General features: G+C 28.7%; 1 protein-coding gene across 3 annotated transcripts in view; it reads right to left on the reverse strand.

Moving 5' to 3' along the window:
• Positions 1–18,305, reverse strand: part of Pi3k21b (phosphatidylinositol 3-kinase regulatory subunit alpha) — a 56,897-nt gene extending 38,592 nt beyond the window's left edge. For 2 of the 3 annotated variants that reach the window (XR_012478796.1, XM_074239319.1), the window contains exons 1-5: positions 18,101–18,305; positions 16,284–16,997; positions 16,087–16,200; positions 15,846–15,929; positions 15,468–15,515 (exon numbers count right to left, since the gene is read on the reverse strand). Coding sequence is in view for 2 of the 3 variants with exons in the window: in XM_074239319.1 (XP_074095420.1) it covers positions 15,468–15,515; positions 15,846–15,929; positions 16,087–16,171 (217 nt within the window). In the remaining variant the exon portion in view is untranslated. The remainder of the gene's footprint in view (positions 1–15,467; positions 15,516–15,845; positions 15,930–16,086; positions 16,201–16,283; positions 16,998–18,100) is intronic. The other variant, XM_074239320.1, reaches the window with a different exon arrangement.
• Positions 18,306–18,450: the final 145 nt, after the last annotated feature.

Below are 18,450 nucleotides of genomic sequence, written 5' to 3' on the forward strand. Positions count from 1 at the left end.
CATAAGTTGTAGAAGAAAATCTGTCAGTAGTACTAAAGTATCAATAGGAGTACTGAACTATTACTATTACTGTGACCGGTTAGCTGTTGGCTGTAAGCTGTTATGTTAGTAATGAGTAGAAATTCACGATGAGCAGCATTTTGATGAGTGAAATGTACCCCAAAAATAAATCACCGTTCCGCGGTTAAGTCGCAAGCAGTAATATAAGAGAAAGAGAAAGATAAAGATAAAGAAGGAGATAAACGTTAATTTACTTGTGTGACCTCTACACAACTATATAATATATGATACATATATATATACATGTAGATGTACATACATTGGAAGAAATAAATGTATCCTCTTTCTCTTTTGGTCGTTAATGTGTACAGCATGCATATCCCCGGGAATAGGTGAGGTGAGTTCGCGGAAACGCACCCGGGGCTAATTTCTATGGAGACGAGCCCGGCGAGACATCAGAATGAAACTGGTCTTTCTCTCACTAAAACTTTATAACATCTCTCTTATTCACTCTCTCGCTTACTCGATCTTTTCTCATTCTTTCCTTTCTCTCAGTACTACTCGGGCTCTCTTATTCTCTCGCACATACTCGCTTACATATTTGCTAACTCGCTTCCTCACTCACACTGTTTCTCGCCTTTCGCGGTCTCGTTCCAAAGCTCGATCGATACTTTACTTGGACGAGAGAAGAACGTGAGCCACCGTGGCTCAACTCACTCGTGTGCATTCTCCTCCACACCCACAGGCACCCTCTGCCCCTCCGTCTTTTCCTATACCCACCGACAACGATTTCGATCCGTCGATCGTACCGTTTGTTTGTTTGTACAGTCACTCAGCTCGTCCGATAGGACTATTGGTGCATTACAGACAAGATATACGTATAAATTTATTTATACATATACAGTATAAAAAAAAAAAAAAATAAAATAAAATAAAATAAAATCCAAACCCCTGATCGTGTCATTTGGTTCTCGAAAGTTTAAACTTTTAAACTCGATTTAGGAACATCTGACAACAATGCCCTGCTACGCCCGCTACGATATTATGTGGATAGGGAGGACTTATGTAATCGCCCGTACTGTATCATACTATTCTTTTGTGGACAATAATCGGGAAGCTTTACTTTTTATTCTTTCTCTGCTTTGTTTATCTGCATTTTTGTTATTTAGTTTATATACTTTACCAAGAAATCCATTATTTTTATTATTTTAATTTGGTACAGACAGGAAAAAAGACAATGGGGATTATTAAATAGGAAGAGGTCACTATACCCAAGTGCAGTCGAGTATAATTCCCGTCAAACGGGCATGGATGATAATCAAAGGCACAATCAGGAGAGAGTACCACAGCGAAAGAATGTGAATAGACAATGTAAAAAATGTGGGGTTTTTAGGTTTAAATTCACTTCAAGTTTTGTATTGGGGAAGTTTGTACTTCAATCAAGGCTTTACAATGTTTCAATTAATTTTACAGATATTTTTTTAATTTAATAAAAAGAAATTATGCGAATTTAATTTTCTTTGCAAAAAAAAATTAGTTTCAATAATAATCTTTTACTTGACAAAAAATTGAATCCACGACTTTTCACTACTTTTACTTCACTTTCAACAGTGATGTTTTATGAATACCTCGGGTGAAGTTTCTTTCGCAAAAATTGAATAAATAAAAATCATTGACTCTATTTAATCCGCGAATACTCAAAAAGTTTTACAGTGTATGCACGTGCAAATTTACTATATAAATAAATAAGTAACGAAATGTGTATGCGTAGGTATATTTTGCTAGTGAAAATTTACAACCGAGCGTGTTACGTGATGGGATACGACAGTTTTAACGGGCTCTAAAATTCGCTAAACGCATGCGCCACCAACGGAGATATGAACCTTGCAAAATACATGATTTACGATCAAAGATATACATGCTACCATATATCTACCATACACGCTACTATATTCCATGCAACATCGGTTTTTTTAATACTTTTTTTTTTGTATGTTAATATTTACTTTTAGTTTGAAATGTGTGAAACAATTTAATTGGTGATTCAATAATGAAAGTGTTAAATTGTTTGAATATTAAATAAACTTGAATAATCTGATAAGCGAATTACAGAGTATCCGACAGATCGAGTTTACTACTGAACTAATTTGTTACACATGAGTAGTTTTATGTGAAAAAATATATAACCAAGTAAAATTATTAACTTAATCAAAGTTTCTATGAGGATTAATACTTATATAAATACAATATCATTGTTTATAGATATTTATAGCGTTTGTCAACTGTATTATACTCAATAATTATATAATAACAATTTGTAATCAATAATAATAATAATAATCATGATAAATAATAATAATTTATAAATGATGAATATCATGAGCAAATGGAAATTAAAAAAATTTTATGACTAAATTACTTTTAAATTATTTCTCATGTCGTCAATTTTTATTATCACGACTCAATATATAATCGACGATTAATTTTTTTTAAATCCTATACAAACTCACGGTTAAAAAAATACAAACTCGTGCTTACAAAAAAAAAAATTATACCGATCAAGATCAAATTTCAATAACTATTTTTATTGTTCGAAAAATAGTAAAAAAAAATTTTTATACTAAATTTTATTATCTATGCATTATATCTCGCTCAACTAAAATATTAAAATAGATAATATAATCCAAAGCTAAATTTTTTGCTCAAAAAAAAAAAAAAAATACCCAATCAATCTTATCACAAGTTTTTTTACGTTAACCAGTAGGAAGTACATTACAAGTTCATCTTTGAATAAAAATTATTCATTGCTGTCGTGTTAATATATACATGAATGATAAATTAATGTTAATAATCGGTTACAGATTATTTTCAATTCATTTTTAAACACTAAAAAAAACGATGATAAAAAATATTAATAATGCATCTACCTTAAATTTCAAACAATTATCCATAATTGTAAATTAATTTATTAAATTAATAATTTTTATTAAACATAATTTAAAAAAAAAATTTATATGTATATTTTATACCGCCTATTTAAAATTTTTCTCAGCATTTTTTTTTTTTACATTGTGAAAAGAAAATTAATTCACATCATTGTCGTTCTTTATCCCTCCTTTTAAAAATATATACAGCAGCATTACGTGAACGTATGGCATACCACATAAATATATGTGTTGAAATTTCACACCAATACTAATTTACTTATACATTACATCGTCCTCGAAGTGCATACTTCCCCACATTCTATATATATTAAATTATATCTATATATGTATAAAGTTTTCGATCTCTCTGGATTATACCAGCGGCAATGAGCCGTCGTTTTTCGTTTCGGTTTATGCATTTTACTTGTATAAAACATTTGTCGAGTACAACAGCACATCGGTGCGATATGTTAAAATACAAATTTGTCGATGTATGGATTATTATTATTATTAATTTATTTTTAAAAATATCATTATAAATTTTACGTTATTGTTGTTATTATTATTGTTATTTTAAAACAATAAATATTACACTCGAGTAACATTCACGTTCAACTCATGATAAATGTATCATCGTATATAATAATACATATGTTTAATTTAATGTGTATTTATATATAGATATTTTAACAAATAAACGGCCTTGACCTTGAAAAACAATTCTAGCGTGACGATTAAGGATGCAACATGATGAATCTTAGCCGTGGGATCGCGTGAGGATTAAGTTGACAACGTTATTAACAATTGTACAAAAAAATTTTTAAAATCGAAATTTTCAGGGAACGGTACTCGTGTCGACAAATCTTGTCAAAACCTGATATTTAATAATTAATTTATCATATTATTAATATTATTGGATTTACTGAGAGAAAAATTTTTGGAGCAAGAAAATAATTTTATTATTTTGAATCAAGACAAAAAATTTTTTAATCAAGTGAAATTTATTCAAACTAAGAAAAATTTCTTGATTAAAAAATTTTTTTACTCAAATCAAAAAAATTAAGTATTTCAAAATTATTTTCTTGATTCAAGTAAAAATTTTTTTCTTTGTATTATTATTATTATTATTATTATTATTATTATTATTATTATTAAATGTAAAATTATATTAATATTGATATTTATATTTAATAAATGCAAATTATTTATACAGTTATTCGGCAGATAGCGATTTAACCGACGGATAAATATTTTTGCAAGTATAGGTAAAGCTCAGCAGTATTATATTATGAGGTTGGTGGCTTGCGCCATATACGAATGCACGTGGATCTGATGGATCTCGCGTGCATACACAATACATATAGCGTTAATGCTTTTGAAATTCACCCAACGTAACGCCAGCGCGCGCGTGTACTTGGCAGTGACAATTGGTATGCTGGACGTATGTGCATATGCGTAAAGGGTTTTAATATTCAACTTTTAAACTTAAGTGTAGTTTACCTTTGATAAATATAAATGTTAACGAACTTTCATTTCATTAGATTATTTCATTCAATAAATATAATAAATAATAAATAATAATAACTTTGGCATTCATTTTTATTATTTTCAATTCTTTACTTCAAGTATTATTGTTAGTGTTATGACTAATAATATGACTGGTGGAAAATTTTAGATTTATTTAAATGCAGTCGTTCGATACGCGCCACTGCTTACTTAACTTTCATGTATATATTTATACTACCAACGCATTTTTTGGGTATGACTTTAAATAAACGCTAGTTTTTTTTTTATTCATAATTTTTTTTTCTTTTAAATAATTTTCGGAGAGTAATCTTTTAAGAATAATAATTTTTTTTTTTTTAAGCTTTTAATCGATTTTACTTTGTAATGAATTTATAATTTCGAATTAGGTACAATTTTGTGTGAAAATTTTTAACTAGATAATAAAAAAAATTTTATTTTTTGTTGGCACAAATTGTAATAAGTTTGATAAAAAAATAAAAAATTAAATTCAATATTTAATTCTCATATTAATAATTTTTTAATTTGAGTTTATTTTATGTTTTAAAAATTTTTTATAATGAGATGTAATAAAAAATAAAAAAATAATGGACCTAGAATACTTTTAGCAGCGAAAATAAAAGAACTAATAAAAAAAAATTGTTTTCTTTATATACATTTAATAAACCTTTCCGATAAAATTATTATTCTTAAAAATGTAAAGTAATTTTTTTTAAATTTATTTACATTAATAGATACCAAATAAGATAGGAAGAAGGTAATTACGACTAAATAAAAAATTGACGTTTATTAAAAAAATTAAATGTTGAAATTTTCAAATTGTTGATGTTAGAAATTACTCGGCATTTTGCTGAAGGATGATCTTATAGTTTTTAATATAAAATAAAAATATCTATTTATCTTTTTTGTAAAATTTTTTCAGTAAAATACGGTAATGAAATAATAGTTTATTAAATATTGCAGCTTAAACAAACACTTATAAATCATTTTACACATGTTATATTAATAACACTACAGAACACGATGAAGTGTTATCTGATGAAAAAAACTCGTTTTAAATTACAGGGCCGACATCAACTTCAACTTCAGCAGAAGCTCCTACACTGTAACTTTATTTTATTAATCGGTACAAAAGAACAAATAACTTAATTTATAGTTATCGATAAATTTTACCCGCTATAAGCTATTCATAAGTACAAGAACATTCAATTAATTGAAAATAAATTAAGTTTAAACTTCTATGGGCCATATAAACTTTACATAAATTAATTAAATACGAATCAATTCGAACAACGATTATGTCAATAATTTCATATCCGATGTGAAAATTGAATTTTAAAACAAAAATAACTAAAATCTATCGCTACTTTATAATTAAAAACAAATGTTCGATTTAATAATCGTCAGAGCTTATTAATTATTTAAAAAATTTGTACTTAATGACACAAGCTTGCATAAAATTTAATAACTATCCAAGAGAAACTTTAAACTTTTCTGATTATTATTATTATTTTTTAAGTGTTACAAACTATTATTATACATTGCAGTTGGTCTTTACGTAAAATGCAATAAATCATGAGGGACAATTTTAAATTACTAGTTAGGTCAACGGTTTTAAAAACGGGTACTCTGCACTAAAGTATCGACATATGTTTATAATTCACATTTAAATAATTTAAATATACTCAATAAATCATATGCTTGATTTAAGTAAAAACGATTTTTCAACAATAATTTATTGCTATAGAACGCTATCAAAAAATTACTACTCAGCTATTTGATGAAAATTAAATTTAAACTCAAATGGTATCAAAGTTTCATTATATACAGTGTTTAATTTTTTGACTGCAAAAAGTTTGAAAAAAAAATATATTTTAAAAATTTTAATAATTCGAAATCAAATTTGTGAGAATTGATTTTTTTTTTTCAATAGTAGTTTTCATTTTTCAGGGAGAATATCAATTTTATATTAAAAAATTTTCACACCAGGGTATGAGAGTATAAAATTTTTAAAGACCATTTTTGCTCTAACAATTTTCAGTTCACATTATGCATAAAAAATAAACCAATATGTATGTAATAAAAGTAGATTAAATTTCCAATGACTCAAACTTATATAGTTAATAAAAATGTCTCTAAAAATATATCGTATGCATAGTAAAGACTAGCGAGTAAAGAGCCGAGTGTATAATATAGATACACACATAAATAAATCGAGTATGAAACTTGGAAGTATCATTCAACTCAGTGGATATAGCAAGAGAAAAGAGAATCAAAACGGCATGAAAAACAACGTGGAGAAGATGCAGATGAAGAGAGAAAGTTGGACAGGCATGAAGGTGGTCATTGTGTGTATTACTTATGTGCAGTTATATATACTTATATGTATGAATTTAAAGTATATTTACACATACACTTAATAACCAGTATATAGTATATAGTAAGTCGCGAATAAGCCATCCATACATAGATATTTTAATGTATATTATAAATATGTGGGCAAGAGTGCAAGGAAGTTACTCTCGAGGTCGATGGATTTAATTCAATCGATTAAGGCCAAAGGCTACGGACCTGGTATATATATATATATATATATATATATATATATATATATATAATACGTGCAGGTCATTACGCGTTGTATTGCGATAGTCCAGGACCCTAACTAACGATACGAGTTTTGTCCGGAGTGCAGAGACGATGCAATACCACAAACGAGAAACGAGAAAATAATAAAAATTTATATAAAATAAAAAATAAAAAATAAAAAAAAAGGCCCCGGCCCAGAGAAACTTTGGAATAATTCAAGATCTGCAACAACTATAAACTATAAACTCGTTACAGCGAAATCCCAAGACGCTTTAGCTTTACACTCGCAGAGTTACTTATTTTCCTACCCGTATTTAACCTTTATCTAAATCGTAATTAACATTAATAGCGAATAGCGACTAGCGACTGGCGAAAAGAAAAAATAAATTTCCCCATGCGTCATTATACGCGAAAGAGTAAGTACATATATGTATAAATTTAAAAGAAAGAGGGAGAGGGAGAAAAATAAAAGAGAAATAGAGTGGGTGAGTTGGGAACGGGATATAGAGGTGTAGGTCTGGTTATTTGATGCACATATATGCTATGTACCTGCTAGACCATGTAATTCCGGGCGTGCAGTATATACACCGTCATCGTGCAGAGCTAGCACGGATGGAACCAAGGGGTACGGGCAAAAGAGGAGGTATGATGCCATCGTGACATGGTAATTGCCACGAGCGCGGCAGACACGAAAGTCCGTGAACAACACGACAATAGTAGTGTACTATACAGCGTATAGTAATAGTGCATATTCAAGAGGAAAAGAAGACGAACAAGAACAAGAACAAGAAGAACGTACAGTAAGAGGATACATTGGAGTTTATATAGAGGAACAACCAGAACCAGAATATGTATACATATAATACACATGACGTGTAATAGCTGAGTATAGAAGTAAAGAGGACACACTGAAAATACACGCCTTTTACGATAAAGAGACAGTAGAACTCACTCATACTCAGTCATACTCATATGTGTTATTATACAAATTAGATCGTCTGGTAGTATTGTCTGCAGTGTGTAGTCTCAAAATTTGCCTATTCCTTATACATACTTAAGTATTGCTATACATTACCTTACCCACTGTACTTAGCTGTACATTGTACACACTAGTCATACATGTCATTCCCGCTGTACTGTCTTTACGATACATAATGTCACGTGTCACTTGTCTGGGTGCTCCCACCAATGTATGGATATTATTATATGTGTGTTTGTACTCTTACTGTGCGAACACGAGAAATAAAAAAAAAAATTTTTACGTCAATACTACACTTTTATGAATTATAAATTATAATTGTCTGCTAAACTAAATTTACACACAAACGCTAATCCTGTAATGCTAATAAATTAATATATATATATATATATATATATATATATATATATATTGTTTATTAAAATATCCAAATGTATATGTTGAGGATTGCAATTATTACTTTGCTGGCAGTCGGAAAAAATTATTTTTGGATCATCGAATCCACGAATTTTGACTCAAAGTATCCGAATACTATAAATAAAAGTATGTTTCAGAGTAAAAGTTACTCAATGTGAATCGAGTGAATTCAGAATGATTATCTTAACATTAACTTAGTGTTCAATACACGTTTACCCTAGAAATTTATTACAGTGCTGTGTTAATAAGTAGATTTCGAATTTCCAATAACTGATTTATTAGTGATCACTTGAAATTTTAAACAGTTTTAATTAAACAACAAAGGCTAAATTATGGTTTCCAATAGGGGCGTTATGCTAGAGTTATTATCTAACGCTCACGCAAAACGAATTAAATTGATTGATTGCGTATTAGGGGTTAGTGTTTGCGTATACGCACTGCGATTGATACAGCGATAATGAAAATTATGTGATAACCCGTGAAAAAATTTTCTGATATAACCATTACGACAATTAACATTTTTTAGTTACAATTTTTTTTTTGAATTTATTAATTTAGATATTAATATTTCAAAGTTTAATACTTTAGATTTAACTCTTTTATAGGAAAAAGAAAATTCTGTCCGAGATTTTAAGCACTACCTTTTGGAAAAAAATTTTATACGGGCATATCAAATTATATATGGCTACATAATAAAATTTTTTCACGGAAAATTAAATAATATTAAAGTGAAAAGTATGAGCAAGTAAAAAAATAATCTCGGTAAATGAATAATGTATAAGCTACTTGTTATGTATTAAAGTTGTGTTAAAGAGAAATTGAGATAAACAAATATATCGTAAGTCTGAATAAAATGAATCGAATCTAGTTTAGTAGGTTCAGTATGGAAGGAGGAAGCGTTTGTTATTGGATAAAGAAATAAGGTAATAGTGTAATGAAAAATACATTGGTCTCAGAAGTAAAGTTAGTTTAAGAGTACAAGAATGAGGGAGTGTAGGAAAATTTACCCAAAATTTACTTTAAGGATTTAGTTTGAATCCAGTTAACTCACTAGCTATTTGGTTATCGATTTAGCAGACAGGAACGGGGGTTAAAAAAGAGAGGAATATCGGAACCCGGGTGATGGAAGAAGAGGGAAATCTTGTGAACGAATCACCCAGAGTCGCGTAAACGGAAATGGAATAGCAAATCGAAAGATCGTGCAAGATCGCCCTGAGATATACGACATGACGATGGAGATGGATCCTTGTTGACGGGGCACACGGAGATTGGAAAAACGGAAGTGGTATAATTTCCTGAAGAAAGAAGAACAAGTCGAGGGAGTTATATACGTCGAGGAGAGTGAGCCAACCCAAGATTAGCTAGTCAGCTATATATATTGAGAAGGGGGTGAGATGAGGTGGACTCAAGGGGGAGAGAGGAGAGGAACGGAGAGTTGATAGTACAGCAAGTTAGCTCTTCTGGCTTCACGTAGCAACAAGAGGATTTTCGACCCCATTCGATTGTTTCTTAGTACCCTTCACTCCTACAACTCACTCTCAGTGGCATCCCGTGCTCTATCTCATCGTCGAACATTCCCTGGTTTAATAATAAACTTCAAGCTTAATAAAAAAATTTCTACTTGATTATATCATCCTCACTCATTTACGTCCATCATTATCTCCATTTCACCAATTCGATAACTTTTTCTTTGTGTTGAAATTTAAGATAATGCAGAGTCTTTTTGACCCCGACTAAGCAAAATATAAAATAAAGAAGGTTGTATTTGACTGGTCGTCTTCAGAGAATTTTTTTAATTATACTCGACTTTTCTTTTAATTTTATCAACTGAAAGAATCAATTGATTACTTCAAATAGTCAGAATTCCACGCTAGTAGTTAAAGAGTATATTATTTTAATTATAAGTCTGTAATTTTAACAATTTAATTAATTACAAAAATGATCGGTCAAGAATTTATTGTTAAAATAATACTTTTTGGAAAAATTTTTTAATCGATTAAGATAAAGCAATGAAAAAAAAAAATTTTTTTTTAAATATATTTATAAAATATTTCTTTACCGATTGAAAAGCTTGATGTTTTATTTATTATACTGATAATGATAATAAATGAAAAGAAGCAGTCTACTTTTTTAAATTTTTTTTTGCAAGTAATTTATTTTATTGAGATCGGGTTTTCTCACATCTATCAAACTTCGTCTCTTACCCAAAATGTCAGACATTTACTGATAAGAATTTTAATCGCAACAAAGCTTAACGTATCGCAAGTCTTTTAAAACTGCGGTTGTATTAATGTTCGAGATAAAACGAGTAAAGAGAGAGTATTGTATTAATAGAGAGTATTTAAAATAAAATAAAGGTGGTGATGATGATAAAAAAGTAAAATAAAATGATAATAACAATAAGTAATGAGAAAGAATAAAATAAAAAATATATAAGATGAGTTGGCTTAACGTTGAGCAAAGAATTTTCCCCTTGAAAGCGTCGTGAAGAGATATTAACGAGACATGGGCGTCGGGACGCCTCACTCACGGTAATAATTTTCCAAAGTGTATAAACGAAAATTTGTATGCTCGCTATAGCACCACAGGCAATACCAGTGAAAGAAAAAAAAGTTTTTAAAATTTTTAAATTGTCATGTAGGAATAATCCCGGTGCTGTGATTGGTTATTTCGACACTAAATTATCCGTGGAATTTATATTCTGTGGAATAAACATACGTATTCAGGGAATATTTAGACAAAGAAGTGTTAAAATAAAACACTTAAATTACACGTTCAATTTTTACTGGCAGACTTTCGGTAGTTAAGGCTGTAGGTGCACTTACAAATAATCGTCTGATTTTAAAAAATAACTTGGCATAATATATGTATATGTATGGATAACGAAAAAGAATAAGAAACAAAGAGGATATAAATATTGGAGCGCATCATCGTTAATCAAGTAAATCTATGCGCTATCTTGAGCCAAAAAATTTAAGCAATTTTTATTTTAAATAAACATCAGAGCCACTGAAAAAATTACATAGTTTTTTTAAATTTGTAGGCGGTAAAAATATAAACCAGCTAATGTCTTACGTACAAAGAAATAATAAATAAAATAAATATATTAAAGAAAAATAATTAAGTAGTCCATTTCAATTCGACCTTGAATCACCTTGTGACCTATTCTTACGTGACGAATTATAATCAGGAAACAATTATTGATCGCCAGTGTGCCAAGATCGTGTCGATAATATATATATGTTGGTATAGTATATACATATTTATATACGTACTGAATGAGTAATATGTTATATATATATATTAAAGACTTATTACTTATTTATGTAGTATATCACTGTAAAAAATTTCTAGTCTCCAGGTGGAATAAAAATTTTTAACACCTATTTATAATAGCTCAACAGTAACATTATTAAAAATGATTTATTTTTTAATGCATTAATAAAAGATTTAGTTCCTTAGAAAATAAACCTCTTATCAATTTTGTAACATGTTTTATTTTTGAGAAAGAATCCTCTTCTAAAAAGTTGATGGCCGGATGTCGTATCGTTTTACGTCACTTCTGTGACTATTTTATTCGGTTGTTGATTTGTCGACTGAGATAGTGGCGGGATTTTTAAAAGAATGAAGGCGAGCGAAGCGAGCGTGTTAAGTCTAGTTCAAGCTAAAAAGAATTAAAAATTCTTCAGAGTAGCTTATAAAAAAAAATTAAATAAAAATTGAGAGCAAAGTATTAAAACCTTGAAATTTGATTTGCAGAAAATTGGATTTTTATTTCGTTGTAATGCATAAAACAGAATTTAAATTAACAGTAAAAATCCAAAGGATTTATAAGTGTAGACACTTAGAACATGTAATTACGAGCTTTTAATTAAAAATTGAGTACTAAAAAAATTTTACACCCTTTTATTTTGCTCAAGTTGATTGCTTAAAATTTTTGAAACCATTTTCACCCAGAAATTTTTCTTCAGTGTATGTGAAAAAAAAAAAAAAAAAGTATAAAGGAAAGAAAAAATGTATACATCTATATAAAATAGATCGTATACACGTGGAGACTCTATCATCAAAACGATTAGGATTTTTGGGGTAGGTAATAGTGCAGACGATTTACGATAAAACCATTGATTCGATGAGCCAACTTTATCTCCGAAAGATTCTCCCTCATCGTATCTAATGATCCACAAGGCCTGAGGGAAGAATGAAAGAGATAACGAGAAAATTTTCATAGTTATCCTGATGTAAGAAAATAAAAATCTAAAAAAATAAAAACCATATAAAATAAAATGAAAAGAAAAAAAAATAATGACGAGCAAAGGCTTACAGCCGGACTAAGAGACGTGGCTTTTCGAAATTGCATTCGACCGCAGTGGTGACCCGAGGCGTTTCTGGATCGTACGATGACGATGAGGCCAACCAGCGGTAGAAGGTGTGTAGGTGGGCAAAAGGGGGAAAAGGCGGGATGAGAGGGAACCAGCGACTACGAGTGAGTGGCCGCGGGGAGAAAGACGCCGAGAGGGAGCCAGATGAAAGAGCGAGAGGAACATTACGGGGAAGAACGCGTGGAGACCAGGTTTACGATGAGCAAGAGTAAAGAGTTAAGAGTTAAGAGTTAAGAGTTGAGAGTTGAGAGTTTACTGTAGGGATCGCAGAGGTACAAGAGGAGAGGATCAAGTTTAAAGAAGAAACTGGTAGTCTAGCTCTCGAGAATGCTTTTGAGATGAGTGAATTGATGCACGAGTTCTAAGGAGCAACCGTGAGGTCGCTCAATGATGAAGAGGAAACCACGGTAGTGGTATTGCATCTTCATGTACTGGATTTTTACATGCACATTCACATCCACATCCACATTGAGATGGAGATCTACACACACAACCCTCCTCTTTATCAGCCACAGCAGAAGCACTAACGAATGTACGCCTGTACACGCGTTACTATGCTACGGTGTCGCCTCCTCGACGATTCGCGAGCGAAACACACCCGGGAATTGGCTGATGAGCACAAGAGAATACACATCACATCATTTGATATCATATCGTTTGTTGCATTTAATACATTTACATTGTATGTTGTATGTTGTATGTTGCATGGTATCAAAACGCCACGCATCAAGGCGTTCGCAATAAACTTAATTTCTTTTTTTTTATTTATATATACACATATTTATACACGGTGTATTATTCTCCCAACAACAATTCACTTATGTACCGGTTAATATATGCAAAAACGCTATAAAAATCTTGGAAAATGTATTTATGCATATATTATATTATGAGAATAACGTGTTAATTAATTACTAATTGTTATTTTATGCTTTTTTTAAGACTTATATTATTTATATGACTCAACATTACGGTTAGCTGACTTTTTTTATTAGGTGTAAAAGTATTTTCAATTAAAATCATTAAGAAGTTAAAAATATCTTTTTACTTGATAAAATAAAAAATTTTAATTTAACTATTAATATTTAAAATAATCAATAAAAATTTTTATATTTTTTATTAATTAGAGCAATTGTTATTTATTTATAAAAATAATTTTCATTTATAATAATACTATTTAATCTCTGTTTGGATAATCGGGGAATGCAAAGTCTCTGCAAAATTGGCAGCGTGACAAGTAACCGAGTTGGGTATATCAATTTAGATATCCAAAAATATTTCTAACCACTGGCTTATGTGTTAAACGTCAAATGTTGTATAAAGAAGGATGAAAAATAAAAAATTAAAAAATAAGTATTAAATAAAAAATGAAGAATGACATAAGAAATTTAAAATAAAATTAATGCCGGGTAATAGGCTCACACTACTTATTTATTGTAAATAAGGAAAAACGAGTTGAGATTTAAGGCAAAAAAAAAAGTTTAATATCCGACAAATTATCAAGTACTTGGATAAACTCGAGTACATGTTATTAAAGTTGTATATGATGTTGTGAAAAACGATATGAGTGTCATCTTTTTCACATTGTGTGATAAGAATGTAAGTTTCATGACGCGTTCAATGTCTCTCACGATTCCCCTTTTTGCAAAAAAAATCTCGAATAAAAATAAAAAAATAACCCGAAGACCAGGAAAAAAATGAGGGAGCACCAAAATGACTCGACATCTGGCACGAATGAGATACACGTGTCGAGATATACGACGCTCAACCGTATCTCAAGCAATATCATGTCGACACACATATAACAAAGAATACCAAGTAAGAATGCAATAGACTAACAAGTCAAGCTCCAATTTATACCACACTAGTTTCATCGTATAGTTGTAATAGTGAGTAGAGCCTTTAAATTGAATAAAGATGATGCTGTAATTAGTTGTTTAATAAATTTTATGCAAGCGAACGACTCGCATAATCAACAATCAAGATATTTTACTTGAATTTAACGCAAAATGCGCGATATACTGCTAAGATATATTATTATAATTATAATTATAATAATTATTATTATTTGAGTTAGTAAGACGTAATCGCATTTGTGTTACATAAATACTTGTATATAACAAGTATATACAGACACCTGCCTATAAATGTAGTTAAATTCTTAGCACGACTGATAGACTGAGACTAAACTCATGGCATATTAACAAAATGAAAGAAAAAAAAAAAAAAAAAAAAAAAAAAAAAAAACTTATCAAAAATGCAACAGGAGTAGTAAAGTATTCCTAATAATCGGGCCAGCCGATTGCGGAAGCCTGGGACCTGCATATACATGTACGAACATACGCTCATACATACATGTATTCGTACATACACAAATATTATTATTATGCAAAACGATGTATACGTTAAATATAGAATATACATTATCTGTATGCAGTGTGTTATGTGTGTTGCAAATGTGGTGGATTATTTAATGCTAATAATCGCAGTCAAACAATAGCCAACACACTAAGGATCACTGAACTTGTGTCCTTGTGATTATCTTTGTACACTTTGTTGAGATTCTTTATCATTATAACATCTGGATCGACACAATTGTTTTTATTTAATATTATTTCATGCGATATTTCTATTTATTATAGTATTACTCACCACTACACTTGACGCCAACTTTGCCAGTACCCCAAATGTAATCTTCACCTGGAAAGTTTATTTAATTAATATTAATTGATATTTTTTATCAATACACTGTTTGTTATTGTATTAATTGTAATAAGTGATTAAAATAATAAATCTTATTAACTGATTGATTTAAAAAAAAATTAAAGAATTTTTTTTTTTTTACGGAAATTTAAATAAAATTAAAATTTCAATGGCTTATAAGAAATGCTTTTGACACAATTTATAGTGATAGTAATATTTAGATGTATCGAGTATATTTATAAAAAGATGTTTAAAAAATAAGTCTCTAAAATGTCTAGTGAAAATAAACTTCCGGGTTCCATGTAGATAATAATATATAATACTTACATTGCACACATAAAATAGGCGTCACGAAGTAAACATCGACAAGATTATGTCTAAATTTATCAGTCTCCGAATTCGAGGGTCCAACTATAAAAAAAATAATATATTTGCGATTAATTTTATTGCAGAAAAATTAAATGACGCAAATGTTTTAAATTAGGGTAATAAAAAATAAAAAAAAAAAGTTGTAAATTTTTTAATTAATATCTCTGCAATAAATAGTGAATAAAAAATTATTATTTACTATAAGGGCCATTGCTGAGTGTAACGTAGGATGACTCTTCTTCGTTATGAGTATCTAGATGAGATAAAATATTTCCTTTCAGCATTAGGAATTGTTCAAATGTACCTCTATAAACTGTAAAACAGAAAATTAAAATTAATTAATAATTTATACACTAAAATGTAAAAAAAAAATTAAATTTAGTAAATAAAATTTACCAGGTACAAAAGCTCGAATTTATCACGCTGTCAACGTGACTATTTATCTCAAAAGATAAAATTTATTTATAAAGTTTTTTTTTAATAAAAAACTCTAATAGCTCTTTAAGTCTCAGGAAGATAATCCTGGATATGTAATAAACGGAATCCGTTTTTCATGCATCCTTTAGTCACAAAAGTATTTCCATAACTTTTTAAAAACTAAGCAAAAAAATAAACAATTAAATTTATTATCTTGCAAATACTTTTATGCATTTATTCAATTATTTTATTATTAATCATTAATAATATATTGTATTGGAAGATCGTTAACATACTTTATCAAATAATTATTTTTATTACTATTATTTTATTAGCACTCGTTGAAGAAATACGCTCAGTCTTTATATAAATCATTAGAATAATTGTATACTGAGCTATTGCTCTATTTTTTAATTAATTATTATTGATGATAAAATAAAAAAAATTATTAAAATGCATCTATTAAAAATTATCTAATATTTTTGACAATCCACGTGTTTCTTGTGATATTTTCTTGGATATTTATTGAGTTGTCGTATTACTTTTATTTCAAATTTATTGTATTTATATTGTATCCATACAATTTTGAGTATTTGCACAACAATATGCTTTGCTTTTTTTTTATTTTATTTTGTTTTCTCTTTTTAAATTTGTTTATTCAATTCACATCACAGATTGAGCATGACTTTAGTCCTGTAAATAAAAAAATTCTTTTTATTTATCACATAACAATAGTATTTCACTACTTAAATAATGATAATAATAATATTAATAATAAAATAAAAAAATGATAATAAAATCAATAATGATAAAAGATAAATAAAATAGATAATACATATTTTATATCGTGCATTTAAAAATTGTATGTTATAACTGCAGGTCTATTTATAATCAAGCCAAAATTGATAAAATTAATTCATTTATAAAAGATTTAATTTGATTAATTATTAATACCAATTTCATTAATCAATTTTACTTATATTTCAAGTGTAGATGTTAAAATTAAGTTTTTTTTTTTTTATCAAATTCGTCGGAAATCATTTTTAGAAATGATAAAGTTACAACTAATGATAGCTAACCTAGTATAATGATATTAATTAATTTAATGAGCAAATTTATTAGAGATTTAAAAATATAACTTTTTTAATTCAATATAATTTAATACACAAAAATTTAATTTAAGGAATTAAATTGTTTTTATAAAAAAAAAAAAAAATGATGCAAATAAATTTAGCAAAAATCAATTAAAAATTTGCAATGCTCAAAAATTTTTAAAAGTTTACTTAAAATTTAATTATTTTTATTGTTTTCGAATAAAACAAAAATAAAAATTGTATATAATTATCGAAATGTCAAAATAAAATAAAAAATTTAAAGGTTGCAAAAAAACGTGCTCGGCTTTTTTAGCTTTTTTTCGGAACGCATTAAAATTGCAAGGAAACTTCTGAGATGTTGATACAAAAAAAATTAGGACGTGTTAATTAAATAATAAAATGTAATAAATAATCATAACTAAATTCGTATCATAATTTGCACGGAAATTGATTTCCGTCACATGGTGGCGGATGCTACGTTAAATATCACGTCTTTCGCAGCTCAAAAAAATTAATATATATGCATCTATAAATTTATAAACGGACGAAAATAAAATAAATACGTTTGCAAATAACTGAAAGAAAAAAAAATTTAGCGAATAGCAAAAAAAAGTAGCAAGCTAAATGACCAAAGAAAATAGTATAGATGATACAATAAACAGTTCAGGTATAAAAAAAAAAAAATGTTTTATGAATTCTTACTTTTTTTGAAGCAATCAGTCTGATTATAAACATATACAAAGGCACACTTATTTCCTGGATCAAGTATTAGTTGCTTCAAATGGTAATTACATGAACTTAATATCTTCAGTGATAATAATTATTGTTTACCTTAATCACAACACGACGACAACTTATAACTCATGGATGGAAGGCAGTAGGAGTCACTGGGCTGCATTTTTACACCATTCTTACACAAAGCTACACAGATCGTTTCAATTCCTATTGTTTCTTAAACACTCGCTCTTTTATTTCGTAACTACCAACACCAGATGGCGCCACTCGTTTTTTGCTTGAATTTTGCCGCCATTTTCGCACTCACCCCACGTAAA

The sequence above is a fragment of the Cotesia typhae genome, unplaced genomic scaffold, assembly GCF_013202065.1.
Source record: "Cotesia typhae breed Kobodo isofemale line unplaced genomic scaffold, CoteBio_Ctyphae contig_23, whole genome shotgun sequence".
Lineage (NCBI taxonomy): Eukaryota > Metazoa > Arthropoda > Insecta > Hymenoptera > Braconidae > Cotesia > Cotesia typhae.